Source organism: Lineus longissimus, chromosome 16, assembly GCF_910592395.1.
Source record: "Lineus longissimus chromosome 16, tnLinLong1.2, whole genome shotgun sequence".
Taxonomy (NCBI): domain Eukaryota; kingdom Metazoa; phylum Nemertea; class Pilidiophora; order Heteronemertea; family Lineidae; genus Lineus; species Lineus longissimus.
In genome coordinates this window covers 6761587-6787335 of record NC_088323.1, presented here as the reverse complement: position 1 = coordinate 6787335, position 25749 = coordinate 6761587, and the positions used below count along the sequence as shown (strand labels likewise).

At 41.4% G+C, this 25749-nt stretch overlaps 1 protein-coding gene across 4 annotated transcripts in view; it reads left to right on the top strand.

The window, feature by feature from the left end:
- LOC135500881 (14-3-3 protein beta/alpha-B-like) overlaps positions 1–23578 on the top strand; it is a 29239-nt gene extending 5661 nt beyond the window's left edge. The window contains exon 2 of one of the 4 annotated variants that reach the window (XM_064792571.1): positions 18219–23578. In XM_064792571.1, the coding sequence (XP_064648641.1) occupies positions 18226–18960 (735 nt within the window). In that variant the 5' untranslated portion in view covers positions 18219–18225 and the 3' untranslated portion in view covers positions 18961–23578. Of the gene's footprint in view, positions 1–2741; positions 5324–6814; positions 10310–11631; positions 16718–18218 lie in introns of those variants that run through there. The other 3 variants (XM_064792570.1, XM_064792568.1, XM_064792569.1) reach the window with 3 other exon arrangements.
- The last annotated feature ends 2171 nt before the right edge of the window (positions 23579–25749 follow it).

Here is a 25749-nt window from a genome sequence, read left to right as displayed (position 1 = left end):
CTCCCTTCAAGCAATGCCTCTGTTTTCAAATTAACCGGTTTCTTTTCAATGCTACAGCATGCGTCTAAAAATTGCCAGATTGTTTTGAAATTTCTTCATGATCTCACCTCTCACGCTGGCATTCTCAAGTCTTTATTCAGGACCTGGCAACTGTGTCTCGTGTGTGACGCGACATTTTTTGTATTTCTCCAAAATGGGAGGCGGCAGGATTTGGCGTCAATTAGAATATTGCGTTCCTATGGAGGCTTCAGCTCTTTTATAAGTTTCGCCTGGCGTATGCTGAATCTTCACAATAAGAGGTAAGAAAACATAGTAGAAAAGGCCATCGAGAAATATACCAAGTCATTTATCATATGCCTTTTCGTGGCACTTTTGAAAATTCTGTATCTTCACCACTGTCTCCTCCCTGTTTGGAGTCAAATTGTCCAGGTTGTTTGCGGTTTTGAAACCACTGGTGTTGCTTCAAGGGAGTATGATGATGGACGAGAATATTTCCCGATGGCCTTGTGCTATCTTGGGCCTTTACCAGGGACTCTGCCACAAACTTGCTAAAATTATACCGAGCTGAAAATAGAATATAGTTGGGAACTTGTTCTGAACATGGAGCTGATCACCCTGTACTGTAAAAGCTATTAGAATTTGAGGACATCGAATGAATTTGTTGTGTCGTATTTCTAAATATGTATAAAATTCGTTGATCATTCTGATACTTTGGCAGAGCCCTGTTGTGTGTTGTGAATGTAGCTTATGTGTATCATTTGGAGGCTTTGAAATTTTGACTAGCAATTTGGATGAATTATATAAAGTTAGGATTTGATTTTAACTTGTAATGAAATAAAAATAAAGTATATGAAGAATTTATCTTGATTTCATGTCATTGTTGTAGTATTGGAGGTCCCCCTTTTTGTCCGTATGAAGAGTCCAATGTGTATTTCATAGGGTTCCCCCTGGGTTTGTGGGATGCTTCGAGAGTACTCTTGATTTGGCTGACTTGTGGCTCCATCTTTGAATGGGGTCAGCACCCTCACAACTCCAGATTTTTCACTTGCTCTGTCACACTGCTCCCAATTAGAAAATTTTTCAAAAAACCAAAAATCTCACGGAGTGCCTGTGTAAAGTATGTCCGCTCCTTGGTGGATGGGGTGCACCCATTTCATTAATTGCTCATGTGTGCTGCAAAAATTATCGACATACTTTTACCCGGTGCAGTCCCCCCCGAAAAGTAATAATGTTGGCCACACGTTCTGGTAAAATTGGATGTACTGCAGTTTTGTAGCACAATTTTTATATGTCCTGTTCTACCTGTGTTTTAACTGCGAGATGGTAAAATTTGTTATTCCAGGGTTAGAAATATTGAGTGACCATTACGCTTTTTGGCATGTGTGGTCCTGGGAGGTAAAAGTTGCTAACCACATCTAACATAATCACTTAATACATCCCTGCGTTGGTGGCGGTGCCTTCACCTAACACACTTCTCTTCCCTCTCTTCACCACTTCTAATATTTTGAATATCAAAAACGCACACATTTGGAACGGTTTCGTTTGAATGCAATACATGATGTAGTTGTACAGACCTTGTTTGTGCACCGTTGACAGTTGGTCGAATCAGGGCGGCTTGATGAGCTACCTTTGATTCTTGACCTGTTTACCATTAAAAAATGGCCAAAAACTTGGGTCTGGGAAGAGGTTCTTATCCTGGGCAATCAATAGGTTTGCCTAGAGTGATACATGCAAAATGGAAACGAAAGGAGGTGGGGCATTAGCCCTGTGGCCAGTTTTCTTGAGTATTACAATACATAGCAGGACTGTTTCTATTAAAAAGCACTTGCAAATGAGAGATTTCTATCACTCGCACTACAACGGAAATGCTATTAGTTGGCTGTGCTCTTTAAGTCGTTGAAATTGTATGTTGACCTTACAAAAGTTATGGGAAATAAAGTTGGTAACTCTTGTTTCCGCCAGATCCATCCTTGGTGTTGCAGTGGATACCATTGCTAAACAGTGCTTTCTTTTATTAGAAATGAGTGAATAGTGGTCAAAAGTGTTGCCATCTATATCATTTGAATCAAACTAATGTTTTTTTTTGTCTGTTGACATGTAAGGAGAGGCTGCAACCAAGTTCTGATGAATTTTAAAACAATGCTAGGGCACGTTGCCCGCACATGATTTGGACATGTGACACGACTTACTGTGCGTGTCATCCACGCCAAACAGGTCTAATCTTGATGAGAGTAATGTGGCTCTCTTACTTATCAGGTCCATGGGAGGGTCAAAAGAAATGCTGAGCATTTGAAAAAGCGTGACTGAGGGCTGAATGGCACTCTGATTGTCTGTCAAAACTGTATACCACCACTGACTGGCTCACCACATGCAGCAATTAATCAAGATGATTATATGCTAGTAATTATTGTGCTTAGCAACTTGTTAATCAAACTCTTATTAGAGGAAAGAATACAATATCCAGTTGTGTGTGTGTCCGTTAGCCACAAGGACATATACTGGGTGTCGGTGAAGTTGTCAAAACCAACACACCCATTTGTTGAGCTTTGGGTACATTAGCTGGAGGACGATTGGTCTAGGATTGTGGAGTGGACGGGGTAATTTCCCAGAAATAGTTCTTGTGCTGGATGAGCTTTGGTTGAAAACTTTGGACTCTTCGTATCTTAAGTCGATGTCGGATCTTTTTATGGTTGTCTTATTGGTCTCTAGAAATCTTAATGGTCGCTTTTTCACCACTTCAGGTATCAAGATGTCTGATGATAATGTGTTGTTCGTTATGGCGAAACTGGCTGAGCAAGCGGAACGCTACGATGACATGGCAAAGACTATGACTGAACTGACAGAGAGCACGACTCGACTTTCTAGTGAACAGAGGAATCTGTTATCCGTGGCCTTCAAGAATGTGGTTGGCGCGAAGCGGTCGGCGTGGCGCATTATCTCCTCCATTGAACAGAAAGCATTGGAGAAAAACGATGAGGGACAGCAGGGTTTGGCCGCGAAATACCGGGAGGAGATCGAAGCCGAGTTGCGTGAGCGATGTGACAAGGTTATTCAGCTTATCGGGGAGAAATTACTTCCATCACTATCAGTTGACGCTGGTGAGGATGCAGATGGCAAGGTGTTTTACACCAAGATGAAGGGCGATTACTTGCGATACATAACCGAGGTTGCGCTCGGTGATGAGAGAAAGGAGGTTGCCCTCAAAGCGAAACTGGCCTATGAGGAGGCTGCCGAAGCTGCTAAAGAGTTGCCTTCAACTCATCCTATTAAACTGGGACTCTGTCTCAATCATTCAGTGTTCTGTTACGAGATTGAAAATAATGCTAAGCAGGCGTGCGATTTGGCGAAAAAGGCTTTCGACGACGCCATTTCGGAGTTGGATAGCCTGAAGGAGGACTCCTATAAGGACAGTACCTTGATTATGCAGCTCCTGCGTGATAACCTCACCCTGTGGGTGAGCGAAAAAGATGATGAGGAGGACAATGTAGATGATCAATAAAGGTGACGTCACTAGAAAAGTCCTGGCCCACCTCTAATTGTCGCCCATTGCAGTATTTGTAGACTATCAATCATGTTCGCTCCAGCAGTCCAAACTGTGTGGTACTCTCTTGTTAGTGGTCGGTTGCAAAGTATGTATTTCTACTCAAGAAGTTTCTTAAGACCTCCCTCAAGTCATTCAAACCATCATATAAAGCGCCCAGATGACACGAAAATCCTTTATAATGCGTAAGATTGAAGTCCATGGAACTGTATTAATATAACTTTGACGAAATATCAGGCAAGAAAGTTTGCATCCTTGCTCAAAACTTACGTCCAAGGGGTATATATGCCAGTCACCCCTGTGGAGGATTCTGTGCCACCTTAACTGGGGGTAAGAATGGAACTCTCTCATGCCAGAAAAGTAAATATATTGACACACTGACAAGAATATCACATATGTAGTTGGTTTTAACTACCGGTATACATGTAGATTTTACTAGCTAAACCCTCCATCCACTGTACATTCAGTGCTCGAAAAGTGGCTACACAGCTTCTGTTTGTCAAAATTGAAGTTGAACTTTAAACAAAACATGTCTTATTCTTGTACGAGCCGAAGAACCGTTCTGGTACTTATTCTAAAGAATATTTGGTAATGGTTGCGTTGAATATCAAAATGGCAAGTTGTTTGAATTTTCTGTAACCGTTGGCACCAAAAAAGTAGTCACTTTTCGAGTACTGATAGATTATTGATGAGAAGATACATTGTATGAAGAGTTTAGGTGCAATAGCCATTCAGAAAAATTGAGATGATAATGGTAATGTGAGGCTAACAGTTCGCTGGATTTGAATACCTAATCGTTTCAATGCAAAATTCACAGGATCACATCGAAAACCATGACGTCCTCACACAATCATCATGCAGTGACGACGTAGACTGATTCTTCAAGTTCAATGTGCTGGCAATGAAAGGTATTAGTGGGACTACCTACCCAAATCTCATCTCAGGTAGCCCCACAAGTTTTTAAGAAGATTGTCATTTTCAGTGCACAAACAAAAATTTCAAGTTCTATTTATAAGTCAAAAGACCTCAATGGATTTAGTGGTTTTGGCTTCCAAACTCTTCAAATTTCTATATCATTGTCATGTTTAATTGGACTTTGTTCTGAAACAATGATTGTTCTCTGAGTAAACAATATTTACGAATATATATCCATACCATTACCTCATATTCTCAGGATATTTTTTCCACTAACTTTGTTTAAAAATGGTTTAATATTATAATATTGATGGATCGAGAGAGGTTGCACACCATTGTGACTCCCAGTCCCACTCCAAATTGGATATCAGAGTGTGAGTGTCGAAAAGCAGGTTGTACTCGATTCACGAGAAATGACACTTCTGGCGATGTTGCCAACTTGGGACGAAACAGTCATGTCTCAACAACTGATGAATGACACAAGTCTTTTAAAACAATGCAAACTTCGGGCAAGTGGGTCTTAGCCTATGACTTTCTTTCCATGACGAGAAGCCCCACATTACTAATGACGTAATACGCTGAAAATTATCACTACGGTGTTTGAGTTGTGATGGTGCACAACCTCGATTCTAACGAAGTGAAGAATAGAGAAGACATGTACTGATTTTGATGAGTGACATACATCGCCATGCATTCCGTGATACATTAAACTGTGTATGTTGTGTATGTCAGTGATACAGTAATGTAACAATTCTAGCTTGTAGTTAAAATAACACCATGAACAAGACCGGTCTTGATCTATTCTTGGTAAAACCTAAACAATGAATGTATTGTAACTCAATTGAAATAAATAGTAACCTGTAAAAAGTGTTTGTTTTCCCTTTAATATCGACCTGGGGTTTAATTCAGTTCCTTGATCTCCTGGATTCATAGTTTTCGAAATTTTGCTAGTGTTTATGGGTGGGTAGATTTGGTTATATTACCTCACCTTGAAATGACAAATAGGGCATCTTGACCTACAAGACCCCGAGGTGGTGTTCGCTTCTCAAACCAAAGTGCAGCCTGATTTGAGGGGTTACAGTTGAGCCATGTTACTTTAAGCGAAGCATTTGTCGTAAACAAGATTTCTCCTGTAGGTGCTGCCATCTAGGCTGTTGCTGGTTACAGGCTTGACTGAAATGAAGAGGCAGCAAAGCCTTCAACTGGAAGTAAGCAAATATGTATCCAGGAGAGAATAGGGATTTGAAGGGCAGGTAGTCTATTACCCCTCATTGGAAGTATCCTTTGGTGATACGCAGCCTGGGTAGGCCTACTGAGGGCCAGTGACTCCAATGTCCATGGTCATAAGAGGTGTCCTGGTGATGGTATGGAGTCACGAGTAGACCTACCAAGGACCAGTGACTTCTGTGTCCATGGTCATTAGAGGTATCCTGGTGATGGTACGGAGTCATGAGTAGGCCTACCAAGGACCAGTGACTTCAGTGTCCATGGTACTGAGTCCTGGGTAGGCCTACCAGGGACCAGTGACTTCAGTGTCCATGGTCATTAGAGGTATCCTGGTGATGGTAAGGAGTCCCAAGTCTGCCTACCAGGGAACAGTGACTTGGTGTCCATGGTCATTAGAGGTATCCTGGTGATGGTACTGAGTCCTGGGTAGGCCTACCAGGGACCAGTGACTTCAGTGTCCATGGACATTGGAGGGTATCCTGGTGATGGTATGGAGTCATGAGTCTGCCTATCAACAGGACAGTCTTGAGTAGAGAGCTAGCAAGAACAAGTGACTGGCCATGGTCAATGGAGGTATCCTGGTGAAGATATTGTCCAAAACGTTGCATGTCAAGGCTGATAAGAGAGCAGTCGTCAAGAATTTGGGTGTACCCAATCAGCTTCCATTTCAGTGCTTTCTCGAAATTCGTGAGGAGGCATTGCTTGACCCGAAATTCAGCTTTTTGTGTGTTACTGAATTTACAATACAAGTGATGGAAACCAGGAGGCTTATAGCCTATTGCTGACAAAATTCTCAAATGAAGTGATTCCAATTTTCCTATTGCCTTGTCTGTTGTGGCCAAATGCTTCCAAATCAAATTCCTTGGCGTATATCGCTAGGACCATAAAACCCTTTCACCTTGTCTGAAGCTCTAACTGTAAAATAGTTAGGAGCTGCAACGGCTTTTCAGATGGCAGCACTTAGTCTGTTATGAGAACCATTAAAAGACTGGTGGTGCCACCTGTAATGTTGTAACAGCTCCTACATGTTTTCTGGACATCCTTTAACTTTTGAAAAACTGTTTTTCTATTATTCCTCGAAAATGTTAAAGTGTCGGAGAAGTAACAATCGTGCGCCTTTTCTCATTACAGATAAAAAATGGCAGATAAGCGAAAGGAACTTATATCAAAGGCGAAGCTTGCCGAACAGGCTGAGCGGTATGATGACATGGCAGAGGCGATGAAACAAGTCACGGAAATGGACGGCGGTTTGAATATGGATGAGCGAAATCTATTATCCGTCGCCTACAAGAATGTGGTCGGTGCGCGGCGGTCCGCATGGCGCGTAATATCAAATATTGAGAGCAAAAATGAGCAGAACGAGCAGAAGCAGGGCATGGCGAAAGATTACCGAATGAAGATCGAACAGGAGTTGAAGGATCTTTGCCAAAAGGTTCTCATCCTCTTGGATACGAAGCTCATCCCCAGTGCTAAGGCTGACGACGCTGGGAAGGACGGCAGTAATAAGTTTGAGAGTCTGGTGTTCTACTTGAAGATGAAGGGCGATTATCACCGATACCTGGCCGAGGTTGCGACAGGTGATGACCGGGCGGCCGCTGTTAAGAATTCCAAAGATGCTTACCAAAAAGCGTACGACACCGCCAAAAATGATGCCAGCATGCCTCCAACTCATCCAATCCGACTGGGCCTTGCACTCAATTTCTCCGTATTCCATTACGAAATTGCTGACGATCCATCACAGGCCTGTTCAATGGCTAAGGAGGCGTTCGATGACGCCATCGCTGAGTTGGATTCGTTGAGCGAGGAGTCGTATAAGGATAGCACCCTCATCATGCAGTTACTGCGCGACAACCTTACACTCTGGTCGACATCGGACAACCAAGACGACGAGGGTGGCGATGACTAATAGTAATACCATTAACCCCAAATGGTGGCGCTGTACGTCACACTACATAAAAGAGACATGGGGACTCAAAACATTCACCACGCTTCTCTCTGTTGAGTTGAACCAGGATCATTCTATTTTCATCAGAACACCACAAATATTCAGAATGTCATTTTCCTGATTAAGTTACTTTTCTCGAGAGTTTTATTTTCTTACCAATTTATGTTGCCCATCACTTGGCTGCAAATGTCTTGTGAGAATGCTGTTTGATCAATTTGCACTGGAGTCAGAGTTATAATAACCTTTACTGGCACTTCGTTGGAATTGCCAAACGAAGAAATGTTATATTGTCTGTCATTAATGTTGTGTAATTCATTTGGAGATGAAGCTGGGCTTTGGGCTTCACATCATCCAGGTCATAGCAAATGTATTAAGACTTCAGAGGTTTGAAATTCGCACAATACTTGGAACACTTTGAAGTTGCTCATTAAAACCATGATAATAATGAGGAGGAGAGGAGTCGGGTAAACATTAACCCTTATGGGTCAAAATACCTGACTCTTTTGGAATCAATACATGACATATCCTTGTTTTGAAGTAAAATAAAACTTTTGAGTTTGTGCCATCCTTGGTGGACTAATAATGTATCTGGAAAGTTCTTCTGATTATTATATCCTTGTTGGTGTGTTGGAGTGGGGTCACCTGTAATACACCCAAATTTTTCTATAGTTTGAACCAAAGTTTCAAATATGAAAATTGACCTATCTCATTGCTGATTTACGCTGAATGATCATAATCGCATGTCCTGGGTTGTTCGCTCAGAACAACAACCTTCATTTACACCCTGTAGAAATGGCACCCCGTTCTCCGAGGGTGTTCCTTGGTTCGAGTTCAGAATGACATCCCTTTCACCGAGGAATACCCTTGGTGAATATAAGGTGCTGACTATTCAGGGTGATACGTCATTCTCATGAAATGCTGTCATAACATTATTGATAATTATTATATTATAAAATATGAATTTATTCTTATTCTAATAATTAGGTGTGGTCGATTAGAAATTGTAGTTAGCCTGTATAGTTCAGTGGGCATTTTGGATTCTTGTTTCAATGGTCAGTCTTCATTGTATGGAGGTTCCGATGTAGTTCAACTTCATGTGTAATAAGAACTTTGGCATTGATAAGCTATAAACTTAGCCTTCCGTTTTGATTAGCTCTGTGGGTTAAGTGGATAGCTAACTGCAACGCGAATCATCTTTTTTCAACCGTTGGTCTGCGTTCAACGATGATACTGTTCTAACTTTAAACCCCTTTATTTTCGCGAGCCTAATATTTTCAAGAGAGCAGAGACAAAATAATAGCAAACATCAAGGGAGTGATAATGTTTAAAATGACTATTTTTTCATTGGAAAAAGCAATCATTTGCAGAAGGGAACAGAAGCAAAATCTGAAGTGGATGATTTGCAAGCATTATAAGAACTGCGAAAATCAGGGGGGTTATTGTAACTTGATATCTTCATGTCACTCTTAAAGCTTGTAATCTTTGTGGTTTGTGTCTCAAGTAATGATATTTATGACCCTGTTGCTCCCAACCTGAATCATCAGTAGCACAGCTTGTACTAAAGATGTTCAGATTTTTGATACAAGAATGAGGTGGCATTTTGATGACAGATATTGCATTGCCTTGTGTCAGAAATGCAATGCAACTGTGCGTATGTCTTTGTCATGCCAAGAAGCAATAATTCAAAACAATCAACTTGATGACTAATATTCAGAGAAGAAAAAATCATCTGTTCTCGTTGCCATTCTCGAATCAAAATCTGTACCTCTCTATTGTGCCTTGAACCACTTGTTGTGGGCTCAAATTGGTCCGACGCCAAAGCAATCTGCAATAATATCATTCACTACTTTAAGTATAGATGGCAGCACAGTTGCATGGCTACTGTAACTGGTGACTCAGAGCAGAGTTACATCATGCTGCAAGCTTTTAGTAAGCATTTGTCATTGAAAAAGCCGTCTAAGAAGTCCCTTTTGGCCTCAGACGTACATAGTTGTACAATTCATTTCATTATACTTCCGACAAGAGTTTAATACCATGTACTTGAAATTTGTGAGAACTTGCTGACTTGTAGATGGAGTCAACAACCTCTTTTTAGGGAGCATGTCACTGTGAATTAGTGGTGGCTGTCACAATATTTGAGTACACAACCTTTTAATTTAAAGCTTTGCTGCATAAAATGGACAGAGTACATTATTTGAAAAAATATATTTCGAAATTCCTGTAAAAACCCGAGTTAAATTTCTTTCGATCTCGCTTTTCCTTCGAATTCAACACTGCACCTGCAACTCGATCGACGATAGCGCCATCTATAACACTATCATACAATCCAGACCCCGGGCACGAAAACAAGGCCCTGTGTATTTATGTTTGCAGCGATGCAATCGAGGTTTGTCAAAATGTGGCGCCACCTATATTTATGGCGTAATGTATTTAGTTGATGCTCGACAGATAGGTCGGCGCTCGTACTCTTGTATTGTTCCTTTGCTCTGCCCCTGTAACTGAAACTGTAACACTGTGTTAACTATTCCCTACCGGCATCTGCTTTCCACTTTCAAACCCTACAGTGTTGGATTGTGTTAGTGACTTCTGTGTGCTTGGTCGCAGTTTAATTGATATGTAATGGATGGACCCAAACAGTTTCGGGTGACTTGATGAGAATAAAGTTTGTGTCATTAAGCTTGCATGAATTGTCTTCTCACTTATTTTTAGTGCACCCTTCTACCACCGAGTGAAACTCTGATGGATTGTCCGTAAACATCACAATCATAACGTTGTTAGAATTGGGTCTGACCCCGCCCTTAGTTCGAACATAAGACACTGACAAATTGATGTTTGTTGTCGAGCGTTTCCTGGAAAACCACTCCGACAAGACCTTCACCCCCTCCCTCCTTCCAAACGTTTAGGATTGTGAAACACGTTCATGTTTATGGACAATCTTTAAGCTGACGGGCATTTCTCTAAACATGGCGATACCAAAAGTTCTTTCTCTAGAATGGTACTTGACGGGATCTATCATGTCTATGGAAGCTCTTGGATTCAAATAGTATATCTGTTGGGCTCTACCCCCACTCCCTGCATCTCTCTGACAAAGTGGCTTTGGCTTCCTAGCATATTTGACATGCAAGATGACAGCTCTTTCAGCAGAAAGGAATAGGCTAGACCAACCAACTAGGTAGTTTGTAGTAGGGGAATTGGCACATCGCGGGCAAATGGGTACCAGTGGCAAAGGTCCTTGGAGTATCCAAGCCTCGAGTGAGATGTTCCTGAAATGGTTGCAATTTGGAGTGGTGGACAATAGCAGTCCAGTGACGGCGTCTGTGATGCCTCAGAAATTGTATCAACATGCCGTGTACACTTGAAGCGCCCTCTAAACAAAAAAAGTCTCACTAGTTGCCCCGGCATTGCCTTGCACTGATCATCCTTTACAAAGTCCTTACTGTGCTGTAGTCTTTAATACCTTGAGGACAAATGGCAGATGGCTATCATGGTAGTCTGCATACTCCCTGTCGGCCTTGCTGGTGCTGCTCACATTACATGATACAACCAAGCAACTTAAGTCCCTGCTGTCTAAATTCGGAGGTACCCTGGCAGTTTGTCATTGCTCCTTACACCCATTTTGGTGTATGCTCCAGCCAGGATCAGAATGTCGTTCGCCCCAGGGCGTGAATACGGTTGTGATTTTTGCAACCCGCTCCCCTCAAATCAAATTGTGACCTTTTGGTCATGAATGGTCCGGACTAAACCACTTTTCAGTCACGCCAAAAGATAGTGGTACTTGACTGGTGCAAATGACGTCATCTGGAGACCCCAGATAAGTCTCGATCAAACCCACATCCAAACAACAGACATCTGCATTAATTGATTAAAACCCTGCGTCACTTGTCCGTCTTTCAATCATGTTGTCTTGACCATGAGTCATCTATCACAGGTATCAACTCGGCCGTCAATCTCGTGTGATTAGTTTGTATCTTTAATAACGTGATGTCTTTTTCTTCTGTTGCAGATTCAAGATGGCAGAGGGTTCACGCGACTCGTTAGTTATTCAGGCCAAGTTGGCCGAGCAGTCTGAACGCTACGACGACATGGCTAAAGCTATGAGGCAGGTGACGACCATGGAGCAGACCCTCAGTAGCGAGGAGCGCAACCTATTGTCGGTCGCTTATAAGAATGTGGTCGGGGCGAGGCGTTCCGCGTGGCGAGTGGTGTCGAGCATAGAACAGAAGACGGAAGGCGACGACAAGAAGCATGCCGTCGCGGCCGAGTACCGGAAGAAAATCGCCACCGAGTTGGAAGATCTATGCCAGGAAGTGCTCAAGCTTCTCGACGAACATCTCATCAAGAAAGCGGACGAGGCTGCCAGCTCAAAGGATAACGACAGTAAAGTATTTTACCTCAAGATGAAGGGCGATTACAAACGATACCTGGCGGAGGTCGCCACTGGTGACAAGAAGGCGGACGTCGTGGAGCAGTCGAAAGAAGCCTACGAACAAGCACAAGATATCGCCTCGAATATCTCACCGACGAATCCAATCCGGCTCGGCTTAGCTCTAAATTATTCCGTATTCTATTATGAAATTGTAAATAACCCCGATAAGGCATGTCAAATGGCGAAGAAGGCGTTTGACGACGCGATCGCTGAACTGGACTCTCTCAGCGAGGACTCTTACAAGGATAGCACGCTCATCATGCAGTTGTTGCGCGACAACCTGACCCTGTGGACGTCTGAGAATCAGGACGACGACCAGCAGGAAGATAATTGAGATCACAACCACTAGACGGCACTCTATGCTGATTAGGGCGGGCGGTGGGGTGATTTTGCTTGTTCAATTCAAGATACCAGACTGCATTCAGATAAGATTTAATGTTATAAATGTGTCTGAGAGTATTTTAAATATCGAGTCATGGTTTGATCACCGTGTTTAATAGTCATATGAAACTTTTGAATTGGTCGTGGACGGTAACCCTTCGCTGGTGCGATCTGATTGGTTAATCTTGTGCGTTTATTCTAATCCAAGAACGACACACCATGCGACTTTTACGACGTCTCGGCCATATCTCACGAACTTTGGAAAGTAGAGCAGTGGAAATCTAGAAATATCCAGTACAGTTGTGATCTGGGTACACATCAGCCTTGAATTATTTGGCCGAGCTGCCAGGGCTAAACCCAGGACATTTTTGAGTGAGACCCTTGACCATGCATGTCCGGTTTATTTTTGGCACCCATGGTCGTCAGCTTTTGTATTCAGTTCCGTAGATCTAGATTTAGAAATGCGATAAATGAATGTTCTCGATATATAGTAAGCCACAAAATCGTCACCGAGTTAATATTTGCGAATTTTGAACTTGAAGAGCGAAACGCGAATATAAGACACGTGCTAAAATCATTATAATAATGGCATTGTCTTTAAAGAAATCCACAAATTTGCGTAACTAGAATTGGCGTAATCAAAGGGTGTTTTTTGTCGCAAATGTTGAGCGTCGGAAATTTTTCAATTTGCAGACGGCATTTATGTTGACCAGGGAAGGGTTACTGAGTTATTCATCTTCTCGCCTTAAAAGGCCTACGTCGTTCGGCAAAAATTCAAAATTTGCAATGGAATTGACAATTACACATTGCATGAATACGCCCTGAATACAAACTTCAGCATTGCTGTTGTGTAGAAACATATACAAATACTATAGTACCAAGTGTCGGCAAATTCTTATGCAACTGCACTACGACATTTCTATTTTCCTGGACCACCAGTAATTACGAACGGCGTAGCCCTTTAATCATAAATGCTCATTGTTTCACACTTTTGTTAAGATTCACAGTTTCCTCTGGTGATTAGAACAAATTAACATTGAACTCCTTCAACCCCAGACAAGGACGGTCAGTGGCAGAGTGGTTATAGCCCCCGGCTCTTAATCATGAGGTCGTGGGTTGACTCTTGGTAGGACCACCGCTGTCGTCCTTGAGCAAGACACTTTACCCTACATTGCTTCTCTCAACCAAGGAGTAAGATTTGGTACCTACCCAGGAACTTAACCTGCGATGGACTAATGTAGCATCCTGACCTAGAGGAATGCTCCTCCTAGTCTCCTAATGCTGTAATGACGGCCTAAGCTCGGACTTAATCAGTGATGTGCCGTTTAGCTCGGGCAGTGAGCCAGCAGACCTTTAAAACTTTAACTCGTCTTGAGCAGACATAACCGCTGCCAAAGTTTTCTCAAAATTTAAGGCTCGGTTGCGACAAAATACGAAGAAACTTGGTCCGTAAACGTTTCTTCAAATCATCAAAAACATTTTTTTGCCAGACACACATTTTTGCGTTGGGGTGATGCTGGGGTTGAATGAGTTCAAAAAAATCTGATCGCTATGTCTGATTTAAAGAGTCAAATGATGCCCAAGAATTTGGTTTTCTTTCTGGAATCTGGTAGAAAATAGTGCCGTGTTATGGTTTGTGCTTTTGTAGACGTCTGGTATAGTAGGTTTAACAGTACTTTTGCTACTCAGGTTTCGACGATATTTTAAAACAATGTTTTGACGATGATCCTTTGTTTTGTAAACTCTGGCAGGACTAATCCTTTGTGCCTCTCTCCTTACGATAAAATTGCGGGCAAAAATTCTTAGAAATCGTCATGTTGGTTTGATAATGAGCAGTAACGTTTACTATTGATAAATGTTGTAGGCTTGACTGTCTTATCATAACATTGCTACTTTCGTCTGCTATTTTTTGTCTGTTAGTTTTCTTCACCCTTTTTAAAATGATGGTGAGCGCAGGACAGGTGCTAGAACAGAAAAATATTCGTACGAGTTTCAAAAAACCTATCGGCATGACCATTTGATATCTCGGCCACGTCAATTCAGCCTGACTTTTCAACGCATTCAACCCACGACTTATACCAGCCGACTGAGTTATTAGGCCATAAGAATGACAGTTACTGTTTTGCGTCCACCTCCCGTATTGGTTCAGAGCCAGTTCCAGCGAATTTGCATGCTGTGAATTTCGCGCTGCGTGCCAGTCAAATGGTCTTAACTATGTGGAAAAGTTCTGAAGGAACACGATTCTGAAATGATGATGATGATGATATAACCTGCAGTATGTATTTCTATTCTCCTGAGCTACCAGTAAGTACAATGAGGAGGAATGACATACCCCTTTAAAGAGCTGCTCCCTTGAGACGATCAGACGTGTTCAAACCAAAGACCCTTAGGTTGCTAGTCAAACACCTTTTGAACCGGTACCCCACGGCACTCGAGAAGTTGCGACAGGCAGAGGGAATTGGATAAGAATGTTAATGATGGTGCCTGAGTTTGTCGCTTTCTTCACGCTCGTATCTGTTAAATGGATTGCACATTGCAGCGTATATATATATATATATATATATATATTCTGTTTTGAATATATTCTCATTTGAATCATCAACGCCGTTAGTGATCGTAGTGTTTTTAAATGCAATTTAAGAATGTCATGTGATGAAATAGTTATGATTTTTGAAGATCTAATGTTTGGTACTATATTATGATGTTATAATCTGCTTTGGAGACACCAAAGAATCTTCTGATTTATAAGATATCGTATTGTCTGTGTAGAAGTCAGTTTATCAGAAAACTGGTGGCATTTGCCAGTATCCTGTGCGCTCCGGTCGTAATTGAGAAGGAGTTGTTGACCGTTCTGGTCCAAGTCACCTGGGTCGGCTCGTAGGATAGCCAGAAAGTTTTGCCGCGTTTCGTTCCACTTATAGCGTTTTGTTTCACTTCGAGTTTCACATTCACGTTATTGCTCGCCATTGTACGAGTGGTTTTATAGTCACGTTCATGTCGTAAGTGAGAGTTTTAATTTCGTAATGCCAGTAGATTTTGATAAATACCTCACCTGACGGTGATTTTAGTTTAAATTATGTGCCATATCTCATCCTCGGCGGTCATCCTGAGATCACACACATGTGGTAGCATCGACATAGCAATTTGGGCATTTTGAAGGCCCTTGCCATTCGTGAAAGAGTTTGAATTTCGTTATTGAATTTGAACATTTCCAATTAAGATAAGTACTTAATATAAAGGTCAACATTGCAGTTGTATAGACTGAGATACAAATATATGAATATCAAGTTTCAGCAAATTGGCATGCATGATAACTGCACTACGGCACGGTGTACAACTGCATCTCTATTTTCCGGACCCACCAGTAATACGGCGTACCCCTAACCCCTAATCTATTGAAGTCGCACATTTGCTTTTCTGGGTGTAAATGATGTAATGAAGTGCTGTTTGCATCGATTTACATAAGAGCTGTGATCTGAAGCGATCCTCAAATGAAAATTCTTAACTATGAAATTCTGTTATACATGTACTCGGTCAAATACTGTTAAGACACTATTTCGCTGGATGAGGAGCTCCTCTACAAAAGGCCTAAGGAGTATTTGATTCCTTTTCATGTAGAAAACATAGATAAACGCGTTGAAATTTCGACCAGATCGACATTGCAAGTGTGTAGTGCTATTAGATGCTGACGGGTTTTAATTTTGCCGAAAAGTTATAAACTTAGATGTTGGTAGTAATTCTTTGATTAAAAGGCATTTGTAGTTTGATATGATGTTATCGATAAAACACCTACCTGGTAATAAAGGCCATGCACAGGCAAATAACTGGATATATTAACGATGATAATTTTGGCTATATGAGGGATTTAATCTGTGACGACTTTAAAAACACTTTTTCGACTCTTTACCGCATTTTCGAAAATATGCTACAAATAGCTAAGTTTCCCAAACTAGGGAAAAAGGTTCAAAATGATGAAGAATGAAATGCGGAAAGTAAATAGAAATCGACACCATTGAAATCAATTCTCTGAAACCGATTCCTAATCGTATAATTATCTTTGGTACCACACATGATCGATAATGGTCGTGACTTTCTTATCCGCGCAACGAGTTCTGGTATTGTAGTGCTTCTGGTTGGTCTAGGGGGTGTCACCCTCGCAACACTTGTGTCCATGTAACGTTATATTCGCCACCTTATTGTAGTTCAGTCTGTGTATTTGGCAAATATCTGCATTGTCATAATTATTAATCTTCAGAATAAAGTTCATGTCATTTAGCTTGAAGCACAGTTTCTTTTCCTTTGTCAGAAGTTCCGTTTGTCTTCTTCAGTTTCATCATTCGCTCCGCAGTTGGAGGTATAATACTTCACGGAGTGTTTCTCCTCCAGGGTGGGATGAGATATTTTTCACGTGCCACTACATTTAGGTTCCATTTTGGACAAAATGTACAGGTGTACGCATTTCCCCCGAGATTCCTAGACCCCCCCTCCCCCTTCAGTGCGTACGTACTAAATGGATGGCCCCAAACCCCGGTCTGTCCTAAAACCTTTCAGTAGACCTCCGATGAGCTGCTCAACCAGCCCTACAAGCTGAGCATTTCTGACTGGTATCCATTTATACACCTGGGTGCAGAGAGGCAAGTAAGACAATTCAGTCTCGTGCCGACAGTGGGGATCGAACCCAGGATCTCTTGACCGCAAGTCTAAGAGTCCCAGCCACTACACCACAGGGTCTTCCATTTTAGTTGTTGATGCAATTGGGTGATATGAATAAAGACTAGCAAATGCTTTTCTGCCGAGCGGTCTCCAAGCGGCACCTCCATAAAAACAGGCTGCTCTCCTCGCAACACAAGAGAGTATGGTAGTCTCCTTGCTACCCAAGCTGGGGTGGCAAAAGATTGCCCTACTTTTCCCAGACTGAGACCATTGAGTTGAAACTGGCTAAGTGGTGGCCATAGAGTTGCTAGTACTGTATTTGCCAAATGCTTAGTCATTGTCCAGCTTGGAGCTACTTGTTTTTCCGGATGGGGTATTTTGCTTGTCTGTCACACAGCCCCCGGCCCCAAGGAATCGACTTACTTTCACATCTCATACAGCGGTGTGACAATCGAAGTAAAGCGTCTTACCTGAGGTAACAAGTAATGTACCACTATGATAGTGTTGAGTTGACCAGGTCATCCACCGCTCCAGGATACATGAGACTGGTATTGAACTGTCATCATTTAATTTCGAAACCACACAGACTGTGACAGGGTCTGAAAGCCTATGCAACAAAGAAAAAGTTGAGAAGATGAAGAGTTCAGGTGCAAAAGCCAACTTGAAAAACACAGATAATTTTGATAAAGTGAAGTTGACACAGCACCCCTGATGTGAATACCAACCGTTTCAAAGCAACACTGACACAGTGCCATTGAAAATGATGAAAAAAACCCATTGAGGGTTGACCATGGGTAATGCCATTTTGGCTGGAACTTGGAATCATAAAGCAAGTCCTTCAACACGTAGTGAATGCTCATTTCAAGGGCTGGAGTCTGTTCTTTGTTTTCCAGAGAACACCCTCCCACACTTGAAATGAGCATTCAATTCAGTTGGAAAGTGTTCTAATTGCTTTAGGATTTGGAAGTCTAGCCAAAATGGCGGTACCTATGGTCAACCCTTAAGGTTACGGCTGATAAGTGCAGTTACTTGAAAAGACCTGAAATGGATTTATTGAACTCTTCACGATATATGAATCTTAACTGCCAAGTTTTTCTCGGTTTCTTACTTCTCAGAATTTGTCGTTTCAGATAGAAGATGGCTGACAAAGATTGCCTCGTATATCGTGCCAAGTTGGCCGAGCAGTCCGAACGCTATGACGACATGGTTGAGGCGATGAAGGAGGTCACCATGATGGGCACCGAGGAACTGTCACAAGAGGAGCGCAACCTGTTGTCCGTCGCTTACAAGAACGTGGTTGGTGCACGACGATCGGCGTGGAGGGTGATGTCGAGTCGTGACGCGTCCTCAGAGGGCGTCAAAGAGTACAAGGCGGTGATCGAGAAGGAGTTGGAAGAGTTGTGCAACGAGGTGATCACACTTCTCGACAAGCACCTCATACCCAACGCGACCGCCTCCAAGAAGTCCGAGAGCAAGGTGTTTTATTTGAAAATGAAGGGCGACTACCAGCGATACTTGGCCGAGGTGGCGACGGGCGATTGTCGCGCGGGCGTCGTGGAGAAGTCGCGGATCGCTTACGAGGAGGCGTTCAAAGCCGCCACCAGCACCTCTGATAGTGGCGGTATGGCTCCGACCCATCCAATCCGGTTAGGTCTCGCGTTGAACTTTTCCGTTTTCCATTACGAAATTGAAAATGCGCCGGATAAAGCGTGCGCGATGGCAAAGAAGGCGTTTGACGACGCGATCGCTGAGTTAGATACCCTGAGTGAGGACTCTTACAAAGATAGCACGCTCATCATGCAGTTATTGCGCGACAACCTGACCCTGTGGACGTCCGAGACGCAAGACGAAGACCAGCAGGAAGAGAATTAAAATCGTCGTCAATAGGTAGCGCTGTATGTCTTGAATCACGACATCATTTCTGGGATTGTCATCGAATGTTGCGAGTCAACTGAATGGTGATTGTGTATCGAATTAACAGCTGTTGAGCATCTTGACACACGAGGCTCTGAGTTTGCAACACCCCTCCTCCACCCCTCCTCGACCGGTTTAAGTGGGTGGTATCGGACTGACAGTAGTGAGTGTATGGCTTGCAAATTCATAGCACAATAGTCAAGCTACTTTCGCTACATTCGGCAGTGTGTATCTAGCAGAACCAAGTGTCGTCAAGACCTTTGTTGTGTCTTTAACAATTGATTTAAAACTAGGGTCTAGGATATTTTAAACCCGCTTCACCATGCGGGACAAGCTTTTCACAAACCTGATTTCCCTCTCACTAAACTCTCATCTTTGACCCTGGTCTTGTGTCGACTCGTAGATATCTCCCTTTCCCTGTGTGAGTTCTTTCGGTTAGTGCGCTAGAACAGTCCACTTTAGAAAGTCGGGGGGGGGGGGGGTAAAGGTTGACTCGTAAGATACAAAATCACCATTCAATTGACGTCGTAACACCTCCAGCTTTCTTTGTCCTCGATCGTCAGTCCCCATTTTGATTTTAAAAAGAACAAGCAGAGTCACCTTGTTTCTATCTTAAAAAAACATGTAAGCTTTGATTTTTAATGTTTCGTTAAAAATTGACAGATTTTGATAACGAAATTGTCAGTATAACCGTAACTGATCAATGTTTAAGATACTTTTTCCGATTATCCAAAATCGATAATACATTGGTATTATGTCTGGCTAATTAAACCACTCTATTCGAACCTCATCAAGATGTTTATTGTCTGGCTTGATAGGGTCACAGTGCACAGACAGTTGCACCCTGAGCAACAAATTAATGTTGAGGAATTTTCTGAAATCTACAATATGATTTTTTTACTACATAACTTCAAAATAAATGATGCATAAAAAACTTAAATTAAAAACCAAGCTTTATATTGTAACAGTTGTGACAGTTACTCATTAATGAATTGTATCTACTCTGGGCTATGCAGGGTGTTTCATAAAAACTCGCAGGCTTTACCAGGCCTCTGCATCTAAATAGGGATTCCAGTTGGATTTTTTTGATTCACCCTGTCTACGTAACAACCTCGAACCCATGCATGTTTACATGTACAGATGTAGTGTATTTGATGACAACCCGTTCTGACTTAATCTCACACACAAAATGTCTTATAAAAAGATGTAGTAATATGGATAGTATTTGGAGTCATTTTGCCTTTTAGGCACGACCGTTGTTGGAATGTTCGGATGCCATTTCCAAGTCGAAGAAAATACCTCAATTGAGAATACTGGCTTCATTTTTATGTAAAAATAATATGACATGGAGGTGACATGAAACGCCATGAATCATATGTAGCCCGCTCTTCGGAAGTGACCTGTCTGTCTTAAAGTGACACGTCACAAGTGAGTAACATTAACTCTCTGTTAACCCAGACTTAAAGTGCAAATGAGTTTGTATCAAAATCACTTGATCATCTATTATTCCGATATGTTTGGTATTAGGCTAGATTCACTGTATTCTCTTCAAGAATTGGATTTTACCATTCAGTTATCACATCTTTAGAACAGAGGTCTTCACGATCGCAGATTCACCTGATCATCACCGTTATGCGTATTGTATCATCAAAAACATGATGTATCTCCATGTATATTATAGCATTGTAACTGATAATAGGCCACCGCTTTTCTGTAAAATGTCTTCTGCTTTGACCAAAATCTTTCTCCCGGTTCTGCGTCTGTTGCAGTATTTCAGTTATTTTTCACCGATGGATGATTCAGTGAGGTACATCTTTCTGGTCATTTAATCAACATTTTTCATCTCGAATGACTCCTTACGAAAGAAACGCACGACTTTAACTTGGAGAAATTTTCATGAAAATTGGTGGCCTATCACGTAAATGGTATATAGTCCTTCTTGTCTGAATGTCATAAGTTTATAATTAATGCAAGATGGATTTTTTTATTCTGACATAGCGTCTTTGTAATTTGGCTAATCGTGGTGAAGCTGATTAGAGCAGCGCGTTTTGTAATTCACATGACATATTTCGCACTCATCGTATAGAGGGCGCTTTAGCTTGGTCTACTTTATGAGTGGATAGTTGACACCTTCACGGCCGGTGTTTCACCCCCCAACAGACCCCTAGAAAAGAGAAGGATAAGAGATTGCTGCATGCCATAGGATCTTTTAGCAGTAACTTCTCCAAGACAAGGTCTTCTTCAATCAATAGAGCTATGTTAGCTACACTCCTTTACCATATTTTATTTTATGGTTGAATGAAAAATGACCCCCTTTTCAACACCCTGTCCCCTCAGAAGAAATTCCCGAAGGCAGAAAAGCGTTATCGTGATATTTTTAAATATCATGATGAATCTTTTCCGACTCCATTAGTGATTAAAACGGTTTGTCTTTTCTGTTCCTGCCTCACCCTGAAGATGGCTATGGTGTAGTTCCTTCGAAAGTCCATGAGACTCTGATAACCAGCTCAATGAAGGGGTTTGGGGCCACGTGGATCCACGTGGTTCGGCCGTGAAGGTGTTAAGACACTGTAATCTCTTCCTACGTCTGTGTCAGTTGATGTGACACGTGTTGTTGTCATTCTTGGTCTTTCTGTTCGTTATAAAAGATACTAGTTGAAAGTTAGATTGTGAAAGTGCCATTCATTGACAAAATGCTGCCAAGGGGACAAACACGTTTTCGAAATGACACCTCAAGAAGATTTATACGTAACTGGGGTATATCTGTCTTGATACGATGCAGAAACCTCAGTGGTCGAGATGTTTAAATTCAAAATGTCACATTCATTCTGTCACCGGTGCGTCTACTTTACTTCAACAAGGTCACATTAAAAAAATAGAAAAAACGGTAGATTTTGTACCATGTAGATTGTGAAAGTGCCATTCATTGACAAAATGCTGCCAAGGGGCCAAACACGTTTTCGAAATGACACCTCAAGAAGATTTATACGTAGCTGGGGTATATCTGTCTTGATACGATGCAGAAACCTCAGTGGTCGAGATGTTTAAATTCAAAATGTCACATTCATTCTGTCACCGGTGCGTCTACTTTACTTCAACAAGGTCACATTAAAAAAATAGAAAAAACGGTAGATTTTGTACCATGTAGATTGTGAAAGTGCCATTCATTGACAAAATGCTGCCAAGGGGCCAAACACGTTTTCGAAATGACACCTCAAGAAGATTTATACGTAGCTGGGGTATATCTGTCTTGATACGATGCAGAAACCTCGGTGGTCGAGATGTTTAAATTCAAAATGTCACATTCATTCTGTCACCGGTGCATCTACTTTACTTCAACAAGGTCACATTAAAAAAATAGAAATAACGGTAGATTTTGTACCATGTAGCAGGCAAAACCACTTTTGAGCTCCGAGAACAAAACACCCGTCATTCATCGACTAACCTCGTACATGTCAGAGAACAGAAGTGTGTTAATGGATGTTGGTCTAAATGGCCTCTTGGAAAATGTTAGAAGTATTGTTTTGAAATGTATCAAATATGTTGGCCAATAATTTGGATCCTTGAGTCTGTAGAATCGGCTGATTTTAGATTAAGAGCCTTTTTCATTGTTCAGTGTTAGGATGCAACCTTTTTTTTGTGGTTCGGAAAGCTGGATTAAAGGGACATCTTTGGCCTGAGATTTACCTTGCCAGGAGGATAGTTCTCCAGCTGGTCACCAGGTGCAGCCACTTGTGGTATCATACTAATGAATAGGTTTTGTGAATTTCATTCAGGCGTAAGGTTTTATCTCGTTCTAGTGAACTTTTAAATGCATTTTAATGATTTTTTCTCCTGTTAGGAGAAATCACGGTCCCGCTGGAAGCTTTTTTAAATGAAAAACCAACATATCTCATACCCAAGTTGTCCCTTCAATGTCGACTCCAGCTTGAACCCTGATTCTGAGTTTTGTTAGCGAGAATGTAATTTTTGTGTCAATTTTCACAATGTTTCATCGATTTGTTTACAGTATTTTGTCCAGTCGATTCTGAGGCACCAAGAAAGCGATTTTTAAGAATTTGTTTCAAGATGAAGTGAAATTGATGACGCTTTATTCAAAATAACATTCCTAAACATATTGAAAATAAGAAATGACACTTGATCGGTCAAAATGATGTCACATAGCAAAGTTTTGTCATCTATTTGAAGTGATGCTCCTAAGGCTTCACTAGAATTTTAATTGCCAGCAAAACTTATCATATAGTGCCATAACCTGCCAGTTGAGATGCGGGTCACTTTAACGAACATCAAATGTAATGACGACAGAGCAGAAAATGTATGTCGGTAGTTTTAAAAATGGTAAACCAAACTATTACAAGACCTCTATATTGAGTTTTGGGTGAATCCTCAGGTCGTCTTGTTCGAAATACTGTGAACGGTTTCACCAGCAATCTTAGTCCATAGCTTTCCTCCTACTTAATAATCCAGCTCTATGTAAACTTTATCCAGCTCTATGTAAACTTATATCTTGGTCGTAGTTCATGTAAGATGAGTCTATACTGAATACGAATAAATTTCATGTCATTTAGCTTGCAAACGTTGCCGTTGCCTTTTATTGATTTCATCAGTGATTTGTTGGAGTGACAGATCCACTATTGTCACTTTTGACTCTGTTGGAGTGACAGATCCACTATTGTCACTTTTGACTTTGTTTTGTCAAAGTGACAGATCCACTATTGTCACTTTTGACTCTGTTGAAGTGACAGATCCACTATTGTCACTTTTGACTTTGTTTTGTCAAAGTGACAGATCCACTATTGTCACTTTTGACTTTGTTTCGTTGAAGTGACAGATCCACTATTGTCACTTTTGACTTTGTTTTGTCAAAGTGACAGATCCACTATTGTCACTTTTGACTTTGTTGAAGTGACAGATCCACTATTGTCACTTTTGACTCTGTTGAAGTGACAGATCCACTATTGTCACTTTTGACTCTGTTGGAGTGACAGATCCACTATTGTCACTATTGACTCTGTTGGAGTGACAGATCCACTATTGTCACTTTTTACTTTGTTATGTTGGAGTGACAGATCCACTATTGTCACTTTTGACTCTGTTGGAGTGACAGATCCACTATTGTCACTTTTTACTTTGTTATGTTGGAGTGACAGATCCACTATTGTCACTTTTGACTCTGTTGGAGTGACAGATCCACTATTGTCACTTTTTACTTTGTTATGTTGGAGTGACAGATCCACTATTGTCACTTTTGACTCTGTTGGAGTGACAGATCCACTATTGTCACTTTTGACTTTGTTTTGTCAAAGTGACAGATCCACTATTGTCACTTTTGACTCTGTTGAAGTGACAGATCCACTTTTGTCACTTTTGACTTTGTTTCGTTGAAGTGACAGATCCACTATTGTCACTTTTAGAGATAACCAGCAAGTCGCTAACCCTTTTGGTACTTCTACCCCACAGTATTAGCTTTTGTGCTTTGCTCTTACCCCTTTAGCTGCCACCAGCGCCGAACAGCGATGAGCGCCTATGCGTTATTCACCACTGAATTTCATTGAAAAGATCGTCTGCTACGCAGTTTTCCCACCTACTGATAGATGGCGTACAGGTAGCAGAACATTTCTATGGCGATTTCGACGATCCAATGCTACAGTCTTTTGAGTTAAACAGGTTATGAAAATTAGAATAGTCAGCAGTTAAAGGGTTAATTGAATTGAATGGCTTGGGTTATTGACGATGGGTTAACTCACTTCAAGCAGATTTGTCGTCACACTTGATGAAACTGATTGCCTGACTTAACTGGATCAAATGCTCTCATGGTTATTTGTGCTTGCTTTCTTCGCCCACGTCACATGACAACTCTATATACCAACCTACTAGAAAATTGCAAGAGGAGGAAAACTATCATTCGATATTGATAACTACTCCAAAGATGCCAAAAACCAACTGGATGTGTGCAATAGCATTGCAAAAATAACCAGCTGGACGAGGCAAATCCTCAGCATCAATAACCAGCTGGACAAGTTGAAATTTCAGGTTGCTGTAGGAGTCGATTAGCTGGATAAAACACGTCAAAAAACATTGCGTCAGAGCTGTGTGGTGTATTGATAACCATATCGAGCAATAAATAGGCCGCAGCTTGGATTGAAAAGAGAGTCTTTCGACAGTAACCAGGTAGGTCTGATTAAGTTACTTAAAGTCGCCAATAGGTGTCTCTCCTATCTCAAAGTTGACAGTATATTGCTGGGCTCGATCGGATTCCCTGATCGTGCATATCAGTTACCTGGAGATGACCAATTTGACCCTCCAGCCTTTTAACCCCCCCCCCTCCTCCCCCAATGTCTAACTCATCAGAAATAAGAGGGTTAATGGGGAGATTTCTATCTTAACCTTGTGTTATGTGTAGTATGGTACATGTATATAAACCCATGAAATTTTCTGCAATGCATAAAATTTTGATAATTTTCATGCTTATAAGGGTAAGATTATCGTGTTATGCGATATTTTGAATTTATTACAAAACTTGTAAAGATATCAGAATTTCGCTTTAACAAACATCATTTTATGTATCAAACTAGGCCCAGTTAATTTTTGGGCTCGAAAACATCTTTCATTAGCGAATGCTGACCACTTTAAAAATACCTGGATCCCATGTACACTTGATATTTGTGTTATTTCTAGACACTTGAACTACTCAGTTCTCAGAGGGTTAATGATATCTCAGCCAAGAAATCTTGATTTCGGGTCAGT